Source organism: Erpetoichthys calabaricus, chromosome 12 (assembly GCF_900747795.2).
Source record: "Erpetoichthys calabaricus chromosome 12, fErpCal1.3, whole genome shotgun sequence".
Taxonomy (NCBI): Eukaryota; Metazoa; Chordata; class Cladistia; order Polypteriformes; family Polypteridae; genus Erpetoichthys; species Erpetoichthys calabaricus.
In genome coordinates, this window is record NC_041405.2 from 5,794,552 (window position 1) to 5,816,437 (window position 21,886).

A 21,886-nucleotide genomic window follows, 5' to 3' on the forward strand; every position below is an offset into this window, starting at 1 on the left:
TTAGAATGCTTTCACAAATCCCATTCCAAATGGCGTATAGCAGAGACATATGTGTTGCATGGTGCACTGCAAACGTTAATGCTGGGGTCAACATTGATAACTTAGATTTTAGTCTGTCTTGGAAGGGTAACAACAACAACATTTATTTATATAGAACATTTTCATACAAATAATGTAGCTCAAAGTGCTTTAAAAGAGAAAAAAAGACAAAGTAAGAATTAAAATAAGGTAACACTAATTAATATAGAATAAGAGTAAGGTCTAATGGCCAGGGAGGTTTTAAGAGAGATTATTAAGTGAGAGATTTTAAGAGTGTCCTGTATTTCTAATTTTCTAATCTGACAACCCTATACTAGGGAGTTTTGTCTCCTGTTCACTAGACTGTGTAGCTAATCTGTGAATAAAACCAGTTTTGAAACTTTACTTGAACTTGGTGTGTCTGCCTACTTTCTGGTAACCTCTATGGTCCTGAACTACAACTGGGGTAGAATCAAAGACCTAGTGCTGGTAGTTTTCGTATCAGTAGCTGTGGTCATGGGCTAACCTTGCGACAGTCCGTCATTTCTAGGTGTTAATAATAATAAAATAATAAGTTACGTTTATTGAGCGCCTTTCACAAACCTAAGGTCGCTTTACATACAGAGTAAAAAATAAAAAAAAAATACATAGATGACAAACGTTCGTAGAAGAGGAAAGTTTTCAGTTGAGATTTAAAAGTGCAGAATGAGGAGCAAACTCGGAGAGACTGAAGAAGAGAGTTCCAGAGTTGAGGCGCCATAACAGTAAAGGACCTGCCTGTCCTCCCAGGGTGGAGAGTCTGGTGTGTGAGGACCTGAGAGAGGGACAAGGAGTGTAAAGAGCTGAGTGAGGTAGAGGGGGGCAAAGGTTATGTAGGGCTTTGAAGGTGAGAAACAGAATCCTGAATTTAATCCTTAATGGAATCGGAAACCAGTGAAGCTGGGAGAGACCAGGGGAGATGTGAGCAGAACGCTTTGTGTGGCTGCGGAGTTCTGAATGTTCTGGAGCTTCTGTATTGATTTTGCAGGGAGGCCAATGAAGATGGCATTACAATAATCAATACGAGACATTATGAAACAATGAACCAGAGTTTGAGCATCAGACAATGACAGAAATGGACGGAGGCGGGCAACGTGAAAGAGATGATATAATGAAATTTTGGAAAGAGACCTGATATGTAGCTCAAAGTTAAGTGATGAATGAAACAAAACACCAAGATTTCCGACACATTGAGGTTGCGATATGTTCTACATTGTGGTCTCCCATTTTACGAATACTGTATATCCAAGGTACGCCGGGTACTTCACTTCGTCCAAAATAAAGAAGTACAGTAAAAGGTAAGCAAGTCGCTGCTGCACTCCAGTGCGCCAGGGGGCGCGCCTCTGTAAACCAGACACACTGCTCGAAGAGGCGGACGAGGAGAGGCGGGGCTTGTGGAGAGACGCCGAGCGAGCAGAACAAGGGGCTGCGGACGGAGTTAAAGGGGGGAGAAAAAGAGAGGGTCTGTTTAGTAAGAGTATACGAAAAGAGGAAAAAAATAAAGAAAATCAAAACCAGCAAGAAAGCGTCGAAGAGACGCGGGAGTCACCGACGGGTATCTCTCCCCTCTTTCCCGTGGTCATCCTTTGTCTGCGAAGCAGCGGAGGAATTTATTTGTGTCTCGGAGAGAAGGCAAGAGAATGACGGCTCCCCGGGCTCCGGCAGCCGGCGGGTGAGCGGCCGAGCCAGAGACAGAGCCAGAGAGAGAGACGAGACAGGAGGCGTACTGCTGGCTATTGGGCGGCAGAAGAAAGAAAGAAAAACAAACAAGAGGCGAGCGGCGGAGTCACCGGAGACGTGAGGGAGGAGCGGGCTGTGGGCAAGAGACACGAAGACGGAGAGGAGCGCAGGAGCAGGGAGACGGAGACGCCGCCACCGCCGCCGTCTGGGAGCGCGACGCTTGTGCAGGCTGCTCTCGAGCCCTCACCGCGAGACTCCATATTGTTCGGAAGGGGGGACAGAGGGAGGAGGGGCAGCAGGCACGCGCTGGCCAGTCCGCTCTTAAAGTCGCAAGAGGAGGAGGGGATTTCATGTCGGAGGACAGCATCCCCTGGCGTGCTCGGGAAAATTTATTTCTAAGCAGAAACCGGATTGAAAAAAAAAAGACACACACAGCGAGGCAAATCGGGTCCATTTTGCCCGGCAAGGGGATAGACTGCATTGCCACCTGATGACAGCGGTGGGAGAAGCGGATCAACATCAAAATTAAAAGGACCTCCCCTCCGCAATCCTGGTAACCCAGGAAGGACCGTGGGAAGAAAACAGATCAAGAGCCCTACTGAGCAACACCCCTTTCTGTCTCTCCAGACGGGACCCCCCTCTTGTCACCTTTTTTTTTATTATTATTATTATTTTTATTTATTTTTCTATGGGTGCGACTGCCTGACACTTTGCCGGTTTGAAGTTTATGCTGCGGGACGATATATTTTTATGTGACCTTCCTCTTGCTCATCATCTTCTTCCTCCTTCACCATCATTCTAGCAGCCGGGAGGGAGGTGCGCTTGTCTACCGGCAGTGCTGCTTGTGGATGCGGATGGATGAAAAAATCGAGGTGGGGGCTGCAGTCATTGGCCTATAAAAGGATTTCAATAAAGCAGCCGACGAAAAAGAGAATATTTTATTTCTGTAGCGCCTGAAAGAAGAGCAAATCACCACCCCGAAGTATTCAGGACCGAATCAGACCTGTTTATTATTATTATTGTTATTCACCAAAAAAGCAGCATCTTCTGAGTCACCCTGGAATATAACTACTTTAATATTTATATATTATGGTTATTTTTAAATCAAAGACGTTTTTTCCCTTAAAGACACGTATGCCTCGTCCTCCTGGAAATCACCTTTAAAAAAAAATCTCATTTAAATATTTCAGACGTATTTGCGTTTTTTTTTAACGCAGATAATATTTGCGGAATATTACTAGACGAGCACTTTTAATGGGAGTAAATCGAGTGCAACTTGCTCAAAAATCTTAAAACAAGATTTATTTTTTTTTAATAACATTGAAAAGCCCTGCTCATCTGCACACGAGCTGCAGAGGAAGGGGAGGGGGCACTCGTTTTTATTTATTGCATATGCCCTTTGTGCGGGCATTCCGTGAATTAAGAGGAGCGGGTATCAAATTGACAAAAATTTGACAAACTGCGCCAGTCCGTTATTTATCATTCTTATTATTTTTATGCTGAGAAGGGATTGATTAATTCATGCTGGCTTCAGTGAAGTCAGCAGAGGAGGGAGGCGACAGAGGAGACGGGCCTTGAGGAGAGAAGAGAGAGAGAGGAGGAGGAGGAGGCGGCAATTCTGCTGGGCCTTTTTTGTATTTATTGACTTTTCTCCACGATTTTTAAAGGAGAGACTTCTTATAGATATATAGAGAATCGGGGTTCAAACTATCGTCTTCGTGGAACGTTTTCTGAAAATCGGGTAGCGCACGCAATCCACTTCGTTTCCAGATTTAAGACATCCAAGCGCGGAGAAATAAAGAAGTGCAAAAGCCCAGAGAGGACTCGGAGATACGAGATGGACCCGGCGGCGGTGCTGATGGACCCGGGCTTGGACTGATTGGGCTGAGCCTCTAAATCTCCTCACGCTTAGCTCTTTTTATAATATTTGATTAAAAAGAAAAGGAAGAAGTGGAATCCCTATTTCCTCTTGGGAATCGGAGGAGGTTCATAACAACAACATCATCTTCACCATTACGAGGCTGACAAGCAGGAAAGGAGGATTGTGGGCATTTCGTCGACTTGCCGACTTTTTCTTTGTAAATCCGGACAGCCGCTGCCCTTTTCCCTCGTTCCCTGCCCCTCGATCGCTCCCGATGGAAGGCCAGTGTAGGAGCAGCGGCTTCAGGCAGAGCCGGCGCTCCCGTTCCCAGCGCGACCGCGAGCGGAGGCGCCGGCGTTCGGACCTTGGGGACTCGCGGGCCTACTCTCCATCGTCCGGCTCGGAGAGAGAGGCCGCAGCCGGGCCTGGTGGTGGTGGAGGAGGAGGAGGTGGTGGTGGTGGCGGCGGAGGTGGTGGAGGAGGAGGTGGCAGTGGAATCAACACGGGGGATGGCAGACCCAACGCGGCCAGCAGCAGGCCTCGGCCTCCTCGGCGGAGGAAGAGAGAATCGGTGTCGTGCGAAGAAGACCTCATCGATGGGTTCGCGATCGCCAGCTTTAACAGCCTGGAGGCACTTGAGGTGAGCCCCCGGATCGAAAAGGATGTTAATGGGGAGTTCCGGATATGGGAGTCTTTTTTTTTTTTTATCATTTTGTGAGGGAGGGTATCGGCGGTTACGTGTGAATTTAAAAGTTAAAAATGTCCGAGTTAAAGGTATGAAAATGCAGCAATGTCTAGGGTTTTAACCCGCTGAGCCGATAATCTGGTTGTCCGTTTGACACTTGGAGCGAATGTGAATGACAGGGAGAAGGCTCCTTCATTTGGATCCAAGATCACCCTTGAGTAAAGACGGCGTCTGTTTATTGTACTTTTACTGTACTGTCTGATGAAGAAACGATTTTGAAATAAAAGGTGTCATTGGTGTTCAGTGTAGAACCCCACAAATCGGCATCTCTCTTGGGTGACAGGTGAATAACAATCCGTGTGAGAGGAAAATGGCTCCTCTGTGAGGTTGGGAAATTAAACAATCCCAAGGCTGACTCCCATCTCCACCTGCTTCCTCTTTTCCTAGGGGGTGTTAACATTGCATTCTCTATGATAATGTTGTGCACACGACGTGGTGTCATGGGTAAAGGTTAAACTTGACATGGATACTGTATGGTTTGCTTGAATTGTTCTCTCTGGGTTCCTTCCATAATCTAATCTGTTAGCGAGAGTGTTGCCCAGTAATGCACTGGCATGGTTCCTGCCCTTCATTATGACCACTCCATCTGGCCTTGTGTTTAAAACGTTGATTCAGAGCTGGGATTTTTCTCTAATTGACACAATTTAGCTTTTTGTATTTATAAGAATTACTGTGAAATCACTTAAGCTTTTTTTTTTTTTTGCCTGGAGCTCCCTTTTTCATTGGTATAAGGAGACCCCTACGCATGATGTTCTGTTCACCTCGTCTTGACACTATTTATGCAAGATGTAAAGCTTTTTGGGGTACCCCCCTCCTATTTTTTGCCCTATAGACCCTTAAAATACTAATTTTTAGGCCATATTGTATACAGGAAATTACACCTTTATGACAGAGTAAACCATAACGGTGTCTTCAGCAAAAATTATCAGAAGAATTTGAAGTTCTGCAGACCACATTGACCAACCCTGCTGGCAGTCGAGCAGTCAAAGTTACTCCTTTTCACAAAACTTTGAAAAAGTGGGGATTGGCAATATAGGCACGTAGGGGGGCATTTTATGCTATTTTGAGTTGATGATCACAAATATGATTGTGGTACTTGTGTATTAAACGGACAACACTATTGTTGTCACGCAAATTGGTGGATCCACCGCCCCGGTTGCTTAATTTTTGGAGTTTAAATTATTAGATGACTTACCCCAACCATAAATACTAACCTTAAAGTTGGCGGGGTGAAGCATAGTTTCCTATAGGTCCTTAATGATTTAGGCTCTATTGTAGGCACGGAGCTGGACAGTTTGACATCTGTGGCAGAGCGGTGGGCACTGAGCAGGCTCCTGTCAATCATGGAGAATCCACTAAACAGTGTCATCTCCAGACAGAGGAGCAGCTTCAGTGACAGACTGCTTTCACCGCCCTGCTCCACTGACAGACTGAGGAGATCGTTCCTCCCCCACACTATGCGACTCTTCAATTCCACCCGGGGTGGGGGTGGGGGGGGGGGGTAAACGTTAACATTATTCAAAGTTATTGTCTGTTTTTTTACCTGCATTTTTATTACTCTTTAATATTGTTTCTTTCAGTATGCTGCTGCTGGAGTATGTGAATTTCCCCTTGGGATTAATACAGTATCTATCTATCTGTCTATCTATCCTAATGTTAATGTCCCTTAATCTTAAAAACGAAAATCCATTTTGCGTCATGGTAATAGAAAAGGGTACTAGCCGTCCATTTAGTACACAAGTGGTGTAATTTTGTAATGCTTGACCCGTGGTCCTAGCCCTGCAGATTTTTTTTAAACCACAAGGTTTAAAGTGGGAAATTACAAACCTAAATGTGCAGGGTATTGTTTTCGACTATTTCAAGGTGCATAATTACAAATGTAATGATCCTTTACTAGGGATCTGGACCTTTTATTGGAGGGGGAAAAATTGCACATTTCTGTTAAAATTGGGAATATTTAGACTAAAACTGACACAGTATTAATATTTCAAGTTAGTTGACACAACTATTTTTATTGTTCTTATGAACATCTATGTCACAAAGTAAATCATCATATCCCAAATTAGGGCAGCTTTTATGTGAATTCAGACATTTTTCATTTGAAGATTGTGTTCACTGTGGGTGTTTTTTTTATGCGAGATTACCTGCTTGGTTACCCTCTATGGCTCATGTAATATAAAGGCAGAAGGGTACATCAGTTTGCAATTCCTAATGTCTGTATACATGTATAGCATATGAAAAAAACATGATGGAGATTATATAAAGAAAAAATATGTTGAATATGCAAATGGAAAGTTCACACATTTCTGACACGTTATTATTCAAGGCCCTGAGGAAGTACACTATGAGAAACCAAATGGTATATTACACTTAGACTGTGAATGATGTAGAGAAAAGCCAAGCAAAATGACACCTTTTATTGGCTAATTAAAAAGATTACAATATGCAAGCTCCTGAGTTGCCTCGAAAGCTTGCATATTGTAATCTTTTTAGTTAGCCAATAAAAGGTGTCATTTTGCTTGGCTTTTCTCTACATTCATAATGGCTAACACGGTACAACACCCTAGTAACTACTGTGAATGATGTAAACACTAGTAGTTTAAAAATGACAATATTTAGAGACGCTTTTACTTCTGTATAGAGGAATATCCTGTGTTTGAACCTTGGACATAGATGGTGTCCAGTCTGTTTCTACCTTGCACCTCTGCTACTGCCTTGTATTCTTCTTCCTTGCCAGGTCACACAGCCCAAATATATGTTACAAATTTACAAAGTAAAATTGACATTCTTTGAATTTAAATGGCCAAATTTAGGGCAGTGCAACTTTTGGCATTCCCTTAAAATTAGCTAAAAACATTTGAGTAATTTACAAAATATGTTAAGGTTCAGTGCAGGGCTGTGGAGTCAGACAATTTTGGGTATCTAGAGTTGGGGTCGGAGTTGGCAAAAATGTACCAACTCCTAATATATTCAAATTGTAATGAAAAAAACAAATGCAGCAAGTTTAAATGTCTCATTTCACAAACAATAGTCATAAGTAAGTACTTCTATGAAGTAAGAATAAAGCCCAGTGCATAGGTGTGTTACTACTCGTGTGAAGCTCAGCTGAGCTATTTACAATATGTGAATGTCAGGTTGTATATCTGGATTATGGTACATTACAAAAAGTGTTTTCATTTTATTTCAGATATAATGTGTTCAAAAAGTTAATTTGAGTGTAAACAAGTGTAATGATGTAGGTGGAGGTGTGTGTTATGGCTTGATGTGTGTTCAGGGGTTCTTGTCTTTTGTTTAAACTGGCCAATACGGTAGAGAGAGTCAGCTTCCTAGCCAGTAGTTCTGTGGTTAAATGATGGGTATGTTGCCTTCCTTCAATCAACATGGAAAATACATCAGCATATTAAATACAGAGGAGTCAGAAGTACCAGAAACTAAGGAGTCCGAGTCGGAGGATTTATCAACTGACTCCACAGCCCTGGTTCAGTTTGATGTTTTCTTGGATTTTGACTTTACAGGTACTTCTCCATATAAGAAGAAGAAGGGGGCCTGAGTTGCCTCAAAAGCTTGCATATTGTAATCTTTTTAGTTAGCCAATAAAAGGTGTCATTTTGCTTGGCTTTTCTCTACATTCATAATGGCTAACACGGTACAACACCCTAGTACTACAATAAAATTGTAAATAGAATGTGTCTATTAGAAGGGCAAAATTGAAAAGAAATTTAATTCAAATTTAACAAACTACACTTTATTCCTGTATACAATATTGTTCCAAACCGGTTTTACATGAATATATTTATTCAGTCTAATTTTAAAAATATGCAAAGGAAACAACAATACATAGACCTAAATATGACGAAGTTTTTGTCACTTCTTAGTTTTTTTTGTTTTTTTTATCAAAAACTTTATTTGGTGGCCTGTTGTTGTCCACTCTTTCCGGTGTGTCCCTATGAATGATCCAGGAGTAGTCCACCATCATACTGACGTTTCATCCTCCTTTGTACCTTCTATCCATGTCCTGGATCTCCTAATGGAACCTTTTACCTTGCTCTTCACTCACAACTTCAAGTTATTCAGGGAAGTAAATCCAGAAAATGAACTTTGAGACTCCTGTTACACCCCAATTCCTTACATTCAACTCATAAAATGTTCACAGTTTCTTTATAATTTGGGTTTTTGTAACCCAAAAACTGATGACAACCCATGCCTGTTGTTCATCTCACCATCAAATTCTGTATCAGAAGCCATTTTTCCAGTATGAGGCCTCTTTCAGTGTAGCCACAGACAAACCTGGAGACTTTGAGCACAAGTTTGTAAAACGGTCTCCTCCTTCTGATGGGGCTTTGACAGACTGCTTCACTACACCAGGTTTAATATGAAGGAGTGATAGCAGCACTTCATTTGGATCCACAAAGTTCTGTCTGATATTTGTGGCACCAACCTGTAGCTTTTATCAAGCTGGTCATTCCTTCTGAACCCAGTGTTGGAACTGGAATTTTGTCTGCCATGACTGCTGACCCAGTAAGAGACGTGAAGTTTTAAGGTCCCCACATACGAACCAAAGGTGCGCTCATTGTAGTTCTCGCCTTATTGAATAAAATGACTGTTTTGCATTCAGCATAGATCTTAAAATAAGAAAATATTCAAATTATCATTAAAATATTTAATTGTAGTACAAAAATATAATCGACACACTATTCGACTCTTCAATTTCATCCAGGGGGGTAAACGTTAACATAAAAAGTTATTGTCTGTCTGTTATACCTGCATTGTTATCACTCTTTAATATTGTTCTTTATCAGTATGCTGCTGCAGGAGTATGTGAATTTCACCTTGGGATTAATAAAGTATCTATCTATACAGCTAAAAAATTTGTTTTGTGAAAATGTTATGATGGAAAAAAGTGGTTTTCTTTTTAAGTGCCCTAAAAATGTACATCTCTCTATTATAATAAAAAAAATCCTGCGACAAGACCTTTTTGGAAAATTTTTTTCAAGTCCTGAAGGTCGAGACTTTGGCCATGAGATTTTTTCCAAGTCCCACCACACGGTCCTCTCAACTCTCATTGGTGTGAATGCTTTTGACAGACACACTTCCTGCGCTCTCAGCTCTTATAAATTTTAATATTTTCCTCACTTTAAGTTCCCAATTAAACAAGACTAATTATGTCCAAATCTTATTGAAGAATAACATCACAAAGGGTTATCAACAGAAAAAAATGTGTACACGGGCAATCCTAGCACTGAGAAACGATGAAGTCAAAGGAATTAACGCCAAAAATGACAATCCGTTACACGGCAAATTGGTTAAATACGTATCAATAGACTTCACTGAAACAGTTAGTGGTGATCGTGCGGAAGATGAAAACATCATCTTACAATATCCTGTAGAATATCTACAACCGTTAACACTGTCCGGTCTTCCTCCGCACTAATTACTGTAGAAAGAAGGATGTATCCCAGAAAGGTAATGTCTAAATGTTATCCCCTGAAGATGTACCACAACAAAGTAGATCTTGATATGCTATTCATATTAAAATATTAACAGTTTCCCGTTAGAATAGCTTTTGCAAAGACAATTAACAAATCTCAGACCCAAACAATAGAAAGTCGTTTTGTTTAATAGAGGAACAAAATTCAGTCACATGCAGTTATACATGGCATTGTCACGATGAAAGTCCAAACACAGAATCACAATTTAGTGCAATATTGATGAAATTTTAATTCCAAAAAGTTTTACTGAACTTTTACAAAAAATGTAAGTTTAAAATGTTTGTGTGTGCTAATTTCAAAGCCAAAAAGAACAAAATCGTATTACGCAGCAAATAACTCGGTAACGCAACATGAAACATAATTTACATTCAAATTATTATGTTTTAATATGGTTAATTACTTGCTGTAATGTAAAATAGTTAGTAAATTGTACATCTGCATCCCCATACGCGAGCGGTAGAACCACATAGAGGCTATCGCGTAGCGTAACCACTGGGGTTGGCTAGCGAAGCCCCCCTTGTATATTAAAGTAATTTTTTGCAGTGTACACCTATAATATTTATAATTTACTTAGCTTCAAAAAAATCCGGCATTGTCTCATGTAAAGACGCATGCAATAGCAGCAAATTTACATTTTGAGAATATTTTGTTCCAGGTGCCCTTCAGAGGTAAATACGTTCAGTGCTCAAGCATAATGTGTTGCTAATTTTAAATATAAAAAGTGATGCCAGCAGTTCATTTTAAAAGTTTCTCTTTGAAGGCCATTTTGTGATGGAGCTCCTTACCTACATTTGTGTTTTGCAGGTGCCGTGTAAAAGCTTGTTGACTGCTGTATGTTGATTGATCGCTACTTTTACTTTTTAAGTAATTATGTATTTATTGGAAGTTGGCTTTTTTTTCTCCTGATGTTTAACCTAACATTTAAACAGAAAGGTGCGGCATCTATAAGTATAACCCAAGGCACCTGATTTAAAATTCTGCCTATAAGCTTAGTGTCAATCCATCGTCTTATTTGACTTGCACCAGGAGCCACTGGTTCAGGATTATACTTTTTACAGACCTGTGGCCGAAGTGTGAATGAAGTCTTGGCCACTAAGCTGCAAAACATGCAACAGGGCATCGGGCATTTGAACCCAGAAACAAGTACAAAACTTTACGTTTGACTGACTAAGAATCGATAATTAATAAGACATCTCTCCAGGTAAAGTGATACGGAATGAGTGTAGGCTTGTTAAACTTATTTAAACATAAATAAAACTAAGTTTCAGGCACTATGGGCAAAGATGTCTTGCTCACGATCAAACCCTGAATTGGTGTTGGACTTTAGGCTTTAAAATGATATATTTGTTTGTCATTAAATAAGTCACCAAACAATGCCAGGGAAATAGAAGAATTGACATTTCAAGGACGGTATAAACATTTACAAAACATTTGCACCACAAACCCATATTAGGTTTGGGGCTAATAATCACATTGGTGTATTGTATATGCTTAACACACACACACACACATCGTTACGCCTGCTTAATTCATTCCAGGGAGCCTTTCCTGGCAACAGTGGGTGCAAATCAGAAAGTAGTCCCTTGTAGGTTGCCATTGCATTGAGCAGCCCACTCATGGACACAGGCATGCTCACAGGAGACCAATTTAGAATCGCCAGCTAAACTAATATGCTCCTCTCTGGGGATGTGGGAGGAAAATCCCTAGAGATGCTGTTAAAGCGTGCAGACACCACGCAGACAACGACCTAATGTAGCTCAAAATGCCGGATCCATGAGGCAGCAGTGGTTAATTAGCACCTCTTATTTTGCAGGGACTTCACAAAGCAAACAAGAGTTCAATATATCCAACATAAGCTAAGAAGGGAGAATATAAAAAGTGTGAATTCGGTACCTAAGTGCTGGTTATCAAAACGATACTGGTCAAGTGCAATAAATGATCAAAAGTAGGCCATGGAGGGGCTAGACCAGATGAAGTGCACTATAAGACGAGCAGGCCGAGTCAAGTGGAAGTGGTAAACAGATTAAATGGAGTATAGCTTTGTGAATGATGTGATTCTCAGTACCAGATATTTTCCCATTGAGGTGCATTCCAAAATGTCCTAATTTGACTATTCAAAGTGATCCGTACAAGTCAGTCTGATGTACCTGTTTCAGTATATTTCATTCTAAATAACCAACAGTTACGAATTTGAATCCTAAGCTTCATGCTTTACTGCTGTACCGCAGAGTTAAATATAAGGATGTGAGCCAGTCAAATGCATTGTATTTACATTTACTTATTATGCATTTTTATATAATGTAACTTGTCATTGAAAAGGAAACATTGCCTGTGAATTTCAAGTGTGTGTTGCAGCAGCTTAAGCAGGCAGCTCTTCTACAGGGTCACATAGTGAGTTGGCGTGAAGCAGAGGGGCATTTACATTTATTTCTTCAGCTAATGTGTTTATCCAAGGTGACTTTAAATGTTTGACAGATACTGTGGGTTCCATTTCTTGTTTTCTCCAATTGGAGTACAGGCAGGTGAGGTGACTTGCTCATAGTCGGGCAGTGTCAGTAGCGAGATTTGAATCCACTGTCAGTGGGGCTGAAGTCCAAAGCCTAAACCACTACAGCACACCGCGTGCCAATTGAACTGAAAACTGGGATGAACTGCTCATCACAGTGGACCCCCAAGCTGATGCTTTACTGATAGCATCGTATCATTTTAATTTCACAACCTGTTAATGATCTTAATTTTCACTGTGCAATCCATAAAAAAATTTCTAAAGAGGGAGATCGTTTTCTTTAAATGCAACCTAAGATGACCATAGAAGGGCACATGGGAACAAGGCAGATTAACCTTTAATGGCAAACAGACCTGTCATCGTCTTCTTTTGGCTACTCCCGTTAGGGGTCACCAGAGCAGATCATCTTCTTCCATGTCTTTCTGGCCTACATCACCTGCATGTCCTCTCTCACCACATCCATTAACCTCGTTTTAGGCCTTCCTTTTTTCCTCTTTTCTGGCGCCTCTATTCTTAGCATCCTTGCAAACAGACCTGTCTAAAAATCCTAATTTGGTTTTGATATTTTGTATTCAATTTCTAAAGGGAGTCCTTTTCGTTTGAGTTCTAATGAAATAGTAATTCATAGCCATAAAAGGAATACACATTTGGATTATTCTTGGGGTGGGGGAGAATGTAAATAATTTAGATTCAGCGTTTGATCAACACTTTTCTCAGTCTGCATTAACTTCTATCTCTTTTGTGTGTGTGTTTTTTTTTTTTTTTTTTTGTGGTCTTCCACCCCCCCACCCCCAAAAGCTAACTGCCTTCTGCAATCCGCTAACACCCATCTATACACACACACACACACACACACACACACAGACACAGACCCCTGGGCCCTCTTTGTGAATGAAGCAAACGTTACATCATCTATAATCATGGGTTAGAGTAGCTTGCGGAACCCAACTTCTGCAAAACAAACCGGCTGTGCATTTTGGTGTGGAGAGGTGACGCCTATAAAAGTCTGCCATCCCTGAAATGCGCACCCTCCTATGATAGCCTGCCAGTTTGGTAAATCGGTTTCGGTCCTATGAAAGTGGCAGGCATAAACGTCTAAGGAATAATAAATTGCTGTGCCTTCAGTACTTGTCAAACCGCTCTACTGTCGGACAGACTGACATGTTTGCCACTTCTCTGCACATTGGGAGTCTGGGGGATGTCAAAATACTTACACAAAAGCAGCGGCTTTGTAGTCAAAGAATCATAAAGAATCCGCCATTTGCTCTTAACATATAAAGTTGGCATTTTTTAAGTTCTTTTTTTTCCCATCCATCCATCCATTTTCCCCAATTATGTATTAGCTAAATACATTGAACTTTATTTGCCCCCAGGGGGCTATTTGGGTTTTTATAGAAGCTCTTTAGACAAATAAATACATGAATAGGTAGTTTAATAAAAATAAATACATATGCACACACTAATTTAAAGCATTTTTTATGTACGTTAAGAATACCTTGTCTGTTTTTGCAGTTTAAAATGGCCTTCCTGGGTCCCCGCTCCAAATGTGAAAACAAAATCAATATATACCATGAATGTGAAAAAAGCAGAGCTGTTGAGTTGGTACATAAAATCTTTGACCCCAACTTCTCGATTTGTAATTAGACTAATTCAGCTGAAAGCACACAAGATACGAAATACATGGCATTTCATCACTGCCATCTCGAATCCTAACCTGTTAAAAGCTTGAATTTAAGGCTGTAGTGATGCCGCTGTGGCCGTTTTCATATTTTTTGTTAAATAATACATTCCAAGTTAATAAAAGAGGCCGTTTTTGCCAAAACGATAAAAGAAAAAATTGCTTCATTGAATTAGTATAATTGAATTTGGAAATTTGAACACCCATTACAATCTATGTTTAATCATGGTCGGTATATTTTTACTGACTTTGACTCCTGTAACCCAGTAATTGCTTCCGATTCCTACTACACAGTTCTGGGAAAAAAAATAACTGACTTGAAAAATGCCGGACTTGTCCTTTTAAACTTGAGATCTCGTTTTTCTTAAGAATATGCTCAAGCTCTTGTCAGTTGGCTTGCTGCCATGGCTGTCATTTCCCCTTTTTCTCTAGGAAGAGCTGTAAAATCATAACCACTGTTTATGAATCATTTATGTATTATTTTCTTTCAACCAAAAATAACTGTTAAAGTGAATGCCCTTTTCTTGCATCTATCCCCCATCCTTTTTATTTCCCATTTTCAATTATTTTGAAAGTAGTTTACACTTGCAGAGTACTTTGCACTGAGTACGGGGCTGAAGGACTTGTATTTCTTTACTGTTATTAGAAAAGGAGTTTATAAAACCTTACAAGATTCCAGTAGTCAGTCAGTGATTTTCTAACCCACTTTGTCCTGAACAGGGTCGCTGGGGGTGCTTATCCCAGCCAGCATGGATTGGCAAGCCTACATTGGTTCTAGTGTGTAGTTGGGTGTGATTGTGTGTTCCAATACATTAAAATGTTTCTAAATGTGTTTCTCTGTTTCATTATCTGGATAAATGAGTCAATTTCCCTGCAAAATTATGCTCAAAGTCATGCTGGTATTATATATATTATATTATATGAAGGCTGGTGTCCTTCAACATCTGCAATAAGATGCTGCAGATGTTCTATCAGACAGTTGTGGCGAGCGCCCTCTTCTACGCAGTGGTGTGCTGGGGAGGCAGCATTAAGAGGAAAGACGCCTCACGCCTGGACAAACTGGTGAGGAAGGCAAGCTCTATTGTTGGCATGGAGCTGGACAGTTTAACATCTGTGGCAGAGCGAAGGGTGCTCAGCAGGCTCCTATCAATTATGGAGAATCCACTGCATCCACTTAATAGTATCATCTCCAGACAGAAGAGCAGCTTCAGCGACAGACTGCTGTCACTGTCCTGCTCCACTGACAGATTGAGGAGATCGTTCCTCCCCCAAACTATGCGACTCTTTAATTCCACCTGGGGGGGGGGGGGGGGTAAACGTTAACATTTAACATTATACATAGTTATTGTCTGTTTTTCACCTGCATTATTATCATTCTTTAATATTATTTATTAATCCCAATGGGAAATTCACATTCTTCAGCAGCAGCATACTGATACAATAAAGTATCTATCTATCTATCCTATCCTATCCATCTATCTATCCTATCTATCTATCTAAAATGAAATTGGGAGTGGTCTCCCCTCGACTTTCTCATATACTCAGATATGGGAATAGATATTTGAGGACTAAACCGCATGACAATGATTGTATTCTGATATTATGTACATTAAAGAACCATCAACAACAAATCAAATCAATATATTGAACAATTATTATAAAAGTAAAGTTGAATACATCAGACTCTGCAGCTGCATGAATAAAAGGTAAAGGTAAATCTACGTTTTGTACCCAATACTTTTATGCAGAATTTGATTGACCAAAGTGAAAGTGTACTCAAGCTATCAGGTTTTCTCACACACACAGCGACAGACAGACATAATTCCAAATATAGTATTTTCGGAATCGAGGAGGTCTAAAACATTAAGATTCATCAAAATCTTGACATCCAATTTTTGGACGATTACAATACAGTGGTACCTCTGGTCACGACTGTAATTAGTTCCAAAACTCTGGACGCGACCTGATTTGGTCGCAACCCGTACGCAATTTCCCCCATAAGATTGTATTTAAGTACAATTAATCTGTTCCAGACCATACGAACTGTATGTAAATATTTTAAGATTTTTAAGCACAAAAAGTTAATTATACCATAGAATGTACAGTGTAATAGTAAACTAAATGTAAATGCATTGAATAACACTGAGAAAACCTTGAACAATGGAGAAAACTAACATTGCAAGAGTTCACGCTACACCCTTACAAACTGCTCGCTGTAAATAATTTTTTTATGAGTTTTAAGCACAGGGAAAAAATTTTAAAGTTTGAAAAATCCTTAATTTATACAAAAACTAACCATAAGCAACCAAGAAAACTAACTTTGCATGAGTCGAGTTCTGATGTGAAGGAAGTGAGAAGGAAGCTGGGTGGAGAGGAGGTTACAAGTTTGAGGGAGAGTCCGGCTTCATAATGGGGGGATGTGCTCCTTCAGGTGAACGCACGTCTGACCGAAAATGAAGTACAGGGAGAGACTGAACACGTGCGGAAATCATTGGCGCATACAAACCGGAAGGGAAACTGACCGCCAGTGTTTTCGTTGGCCACAAGAGTGTGTGGTCATGAACAGATGTGAAAGTTTGGCGAACTTTTTGATAGTAACCTGATTTGTACGTGTTCGGAAACATTCGTGACCAGAGGTTCTACTGTACTTGGTGTACGAGAAAGTAAAAAGAATTGAGATTTTGCACTCCCTGTTGAAGTTCGCTCTGGGGTCTTTGGTGACAGTCATTTATTTGGAAACGCAATCGTGATTCATTTATTGAATTACGTTGACATGCATAATTAATATTTATGAAGCTAGGATTATAGCCTTTAATCCTACAGATTTTTTTTGTTTTATTTCTTGCATAGCACATTTTTGATGGCAGGCCCTTAAGTATTGAATTTACAAATAATTGGTAGCAGGTGATTTTATCCAAAGCCACTTTCAGATCCCTTATGCATGATGACAGTCCCCAGAGCAATTGTACAGTCCCTGAGCTTTCAGAGGTTTTAAACTTTAATAGCAAATAAAAAAGTAAAAATCATAAGTGAAAGAATGCATTAAGTTTACCAGTGCAACAGGAAAACAGGTGGGTGAGAGTGAGGACCGTCATTGTTGTAAATAGTTCTCTTTTTAATTTTTTTAGAAGACAATTTGATGCAGAGGCACATATTACTTCTGATGTAATGGCTTGCCCACCTTGTTTCTGACTGTGCATAAAGATCCACATATTTCATCATTTCTCTGTAAGCTTTGCATGTTGGGAGCTCCGATTCAGTCACCATCTGGATTTTGCATTTCTCTCGTGTCACGTACACAGCTGTAGAGCGGCAGTAGACCCCCCCCCCCCCCCCCCCCCGACCCATGGGAGGGTAGACTTTGTGTAGTGGGCCATTCATAATAACAGCAGACGCAGTTGGTTTAACTCTCACAACTGTGCAGATTAGCTATTGGGTGGCCTGCTGAGTTGGAGGGGCTCACACCAGGGGAATAAGTGGGTTCATCCTTCAAAGTTTTACTGTTTCGAAAACAAATGTTATCCATTATGTGAAGAAAGGCACTTAGTATGGCTGTAGACCTTGAAGTGTGTCTTATATAGATAGTCCTTTTCACAGGAAGAACGTTAAGGCAAAAAAATTTTACTTGCATCATTTTGATTGTTGCTTTTCATCATGTAGTTCTCAGATGTAAATTGTGATAAGCAAGTACAGTTTTACTTCATTTCATATTAAAACTGATGATTTTATTTATGGTGCGTTTGTTTCCTCACTGATGAGCAAACAATTGGGCCTTGCAATGTAGAGAGAAAAAAGAAAAAGCAGCAGCTGTGACCCCTGAGGAGCAGATTTTGTGAGTCTCCCGAGTCTTTGCACCTGTGGTCCCCTTCAAATGCCAGGCCAGGGAGGATTGTAAAGGAGAAATCCCCTCTACCCACAATCCAAAAAAATGTCTCTTGGCATACATGTGAGGTGGGTGCTGGATGGTCTTTCTACAGTCTTGTGATTTTTGATTTGAGAAGGTCTGTCCTATGAATATGAACATTTAATCATGAATAACATAAACAGGAAAGTGATTCCACCTTATTCATCAGCTGTTTACCTGCCAAAATAGAACTAAGGGTATCTGTTGCCCAGTGTCATGTTTTTGTATGTTTGCTTGTGAAGTGTGAGATGTTCTGATCCATCATTCCTGTTCATTACCTCGATTTTGATCTTGCTCTTTGTGGCTAGTGTCCCCTTTTTGAGCCTTCTGGCTCTTTAAATGTAGATATTTTAGTCCAAAAAGCTTCACCCCTTCCTATAAAAATGAATTTGTTTGCATATTAGAATGTTTGCCAGTTGACTTGCAGCAGTAGCGAATATCCTAGTCCAGGTCACATGCCACACTGGCTTCATTCATGTCTTTAGGTCTTTCTATGGTGAAGCAGCATCATAAGGTACTTGACAAAGAAAACAAAAGGTTGTTGGGGTTGGGGGAGGGGTGTGAATTGTAGATGATGGTCCTTTGTGGCCCATTATGGCCTTTGCTCTTGTATCTGTTGTGTTACGTAATGCAATTCTTTGGCTTTTGTTGTTTCAGGTCATTCACCTGCTAATGTACGAGTGTAGGTGACAGCAGTGACACTGGCACATCTCCTTGATCTCTGACACTTTTTTTTGTTTTTAGGGGACTTGGCAGGCTGCCCAATTTACAAACAATCAATATGTTGGTAGAGGCTTGTGGCAGTTTGGTGTGATTGTGAGAGGTGTGTGTTTTATTTTTTCCTTGATCTCTAGGGAAACCGTCCTTTCATTTGTTGCTAACTTTGGTTTTCATTATTTATTTTTTTTGCAGTAAAATAGTTGCTTGCAAGGCTGCACGGGAGTTGAGGTTTCAGATTGGAATCTGTGGTGTATACTTTAAGTATTTGCACTCTTTTTGTGTGTTCAAGCTTCAAATATTAATGATAACCGTATGCCCAAATCATATAGTAATGTGAGTGTTGGAGGACAATTTAAAAATTAAACAAAGATATTGCAAAGCAGTGCCAGATCACCTGTAAAGATTAGCCCTATAAAAGTGAAGAGTTACGGTGGTGCTGATGAGAGGTGCTATGTGAACCCCCTCACCTAACCCTAACCAGAATTTGCAGTCTACCCTTAGGATACACTTTATTAATCCTATCTTAAAATAGAACTTTTGTTCACCAGACCTCTATCCCGTTGTCAGACTTCATCTCGGGCAAACCAAATTATTATTTGCATATTGATTTGTAAAGGCAAATCAACGTAGGCTTCAATCAGGTTTTAAACATGTTAAATCCATTAAGGGTTGCGAGAGCTTAAGCATATCCCAGCAGTATCGAGTGCCAGTATATCCGAGCGTAGAGTACCTAACAGGCACACATTTAGGATGTGAGAGGAATAACTGGATCCTTTAGATCAGGGGTCTCCAACACGTCGCTCGCGCTTTTCAAGTAGCTTGCCAAAGGGTTAATGAATCCTACATAAATTTGAAAACTTAATTAGTCAAATTAGGGGTGGGCGATCTTTACAAAAAATGATATCCCGATCCTTTTAACACAAAACCACGAACCACAATCTGAATTGCAATCTCTCTTTTCAGTGTGGCAGACACTTAAGAGAATATCTGGACTCAAACTCATCAAGACCTAAGTAACACTTTATTTTAAATATCAGACAAAGTTGAATTCAATTGTTCTCTTGTTCGCTAGCTAAGCAGAGTTAAGGTACATGCCCCGAAGCTGGCGAGTGAGTAAAGAGAGCTGTCCCAGGGCCCGATGCAGATTCGCACTAATAAATTGGTACCACAAGCGAACCATGATACACAGCGAAATGGGAGAAGTCACAAAATCAACCAGAATGTTCAGCTAATTATAGAAAAAAAACCCAATCTAAATCCATTGAGTAGTTCGCTCGTGAAAAGCAGACAGACATTGGATTTTTATATATTATATATTAGTAAACCTTCAAAATGATGTGCAATTAAAGTCTCAACAGCATTCTCAGCATTTCAGGAGCTTAGTAGAGCCTGATAACTATAAGAATCTTCACAGTGCAGCTCTGAAAATGTCTGCTTTGTTTGGGTCTCCATACCTCTGTGAGTCTGACATGAATGTCATGAAGTCAAAGTTCACAACATGACTGACAGACGAACATTTAAATGACTCCAGAGTGACTACAGTCCGCCATACACCTCAGTGCCAGTCATGTGACTAACTAAACAACACGTCACACATGCGACTGGACCTGTGAATAAAGTGACACAGTGGCATGTGACAAAATGACGAATAAGTCATATCTGTGGATTTGGAATTGCATTGTTTTGTTTTGACAGCATTCATGTTTTAATTCAGCAGTGTGGGATACACTAGAAAATGCATACAGACACACAAAATGCACTTGCAGGTGAATAAAATATTTTTTGTGATGTTTTAATGCAAAATGTGAGTTGTGGATACCAACATTTTGTAAATGGTGAGGCAAAACAAGCTTATTCAGTTTGTTTGGGTTGAAATAAGCTATGAGATGAAATGTTAGAAAATATGTCTCGATGCATGCTCAACAATCCAGGTAAGGAAAGTCTAGAAAGGTGATTCAGTTCATCTGGACATAGTTCTTTTCCAGTTACATACATTACATATACATTATAACATGTATACATGTAACATATCTCCCTGGAAAAGAACCATGTCCAGATGAACTGAATCAACTTTCTAGAAGTTAGAAAACATGAGTAGCTCTCGGCCATTTTCATTTTGTAAAAGTAGCTCTCAGGGGGGAAAAATGGTTGGAGACCCCTGCTTTAGATTATAAACTCATACAGGAGAATATGCTAACATCATGTTGGGTAGTGACTGGGCTAGGATTTGGTTCTACTGCCCTTTGGGTGTGCTGTAGCTTAAATTAATGCATCATATTTAGACATGCGTCATTTTAAAGGCAATGGCACATTACACGACTTTTCCAACTTAATTTTAGTGAGTCGGAGGCAGTTGCGGTGATCTCCTATGACCACCAGTCAGTCCAATTAGTCTGTGACTTACCTTGACAGAATTAAACCGGGTTGATTTGTGACTTGAGTATCAGTGGTGGGAACTGTGTGTGCATGAGAGCTGATAACAAAATAAGGACTCACATGGACATAAAATGCATAATAGTAATAAGAAACAAGGAATAAGAAATACAGGCGTTTTGAACCTCACAAACAGCAGAGGGGCTTGTCTGTCTGATATTTACATACCATGACAGAATGGGGGGGGGGGGGGTTCTAGCTAATTTTGCCATAAATGTATTTCCTTTGAAGGAGCTGCAGCTCCTTCAGCCAGCATGTTTTTGGCTGTCGGAAAAACGTAAAGTTGTCATGCAGTCAAGTAATTTGACAACCCCTACATGTTCTAGTCCTATAAATTGACATACTCCAATGACGAGATCTGCAGCTGCAGTTTGACATTGTGACATTGGTTACTGATTATAAACTGTACAGCACAAGATCCTCCAAAGAGAAAGATGCATCATTTTTCAGTTAAGATCATTCAAGATTCTGTCATTAATATTTTCAGACCTAAATAACTGTGACATCCTCTGTAAGACGGGCTTAAAAGAGAAAGGTAGCAAATGTAACAGTGTGAACAATTTGTAACAATTTGGCTTACTTTGGAGCAGAAAGGAGGTAAACAAAAAGCGCAACCTGCCAATCTGTCGGAGATCATTTTAATGCCCGAGAATGGAAGACAACCCGCTTTTTTCAAATGCTGCTTAGAATTCTTTTTTTCACCACAGTAGATAGATGGACCCATGCTGATTGTGCCTTGCTATTAAAAACATTATTCTCCATCATATGTGCCTCACATGGGAGAGGACAGGACCAGCCAGGAACCCACACACC

General features: G+C 40.3%; 1 protein-coding gene across 1 annotated transcript in view; it reads left to right on the forward strand.

The window, feature by feature from the left end:
- The first annotated feature begins 1,438 nt into the window (after positions 1-1,438).
- Positions 1,439-21,886, forward strand: part of fbrs (fibrosin) — a 78,035-nt gene continuing 57,587 nt past the window's right edge. The window contains exon 1 of the mRNA XM_051934890.1: positions 1,439-4,238. Coding sequence (XP_051790850.1) covers positions 3,873-4,238 — 366 coding nt within the window. The 5' untranslated portion in view covers positions 1,439-3,872. The remainder of the gene's footprint in view (positions 4,239-21,886) is intronic.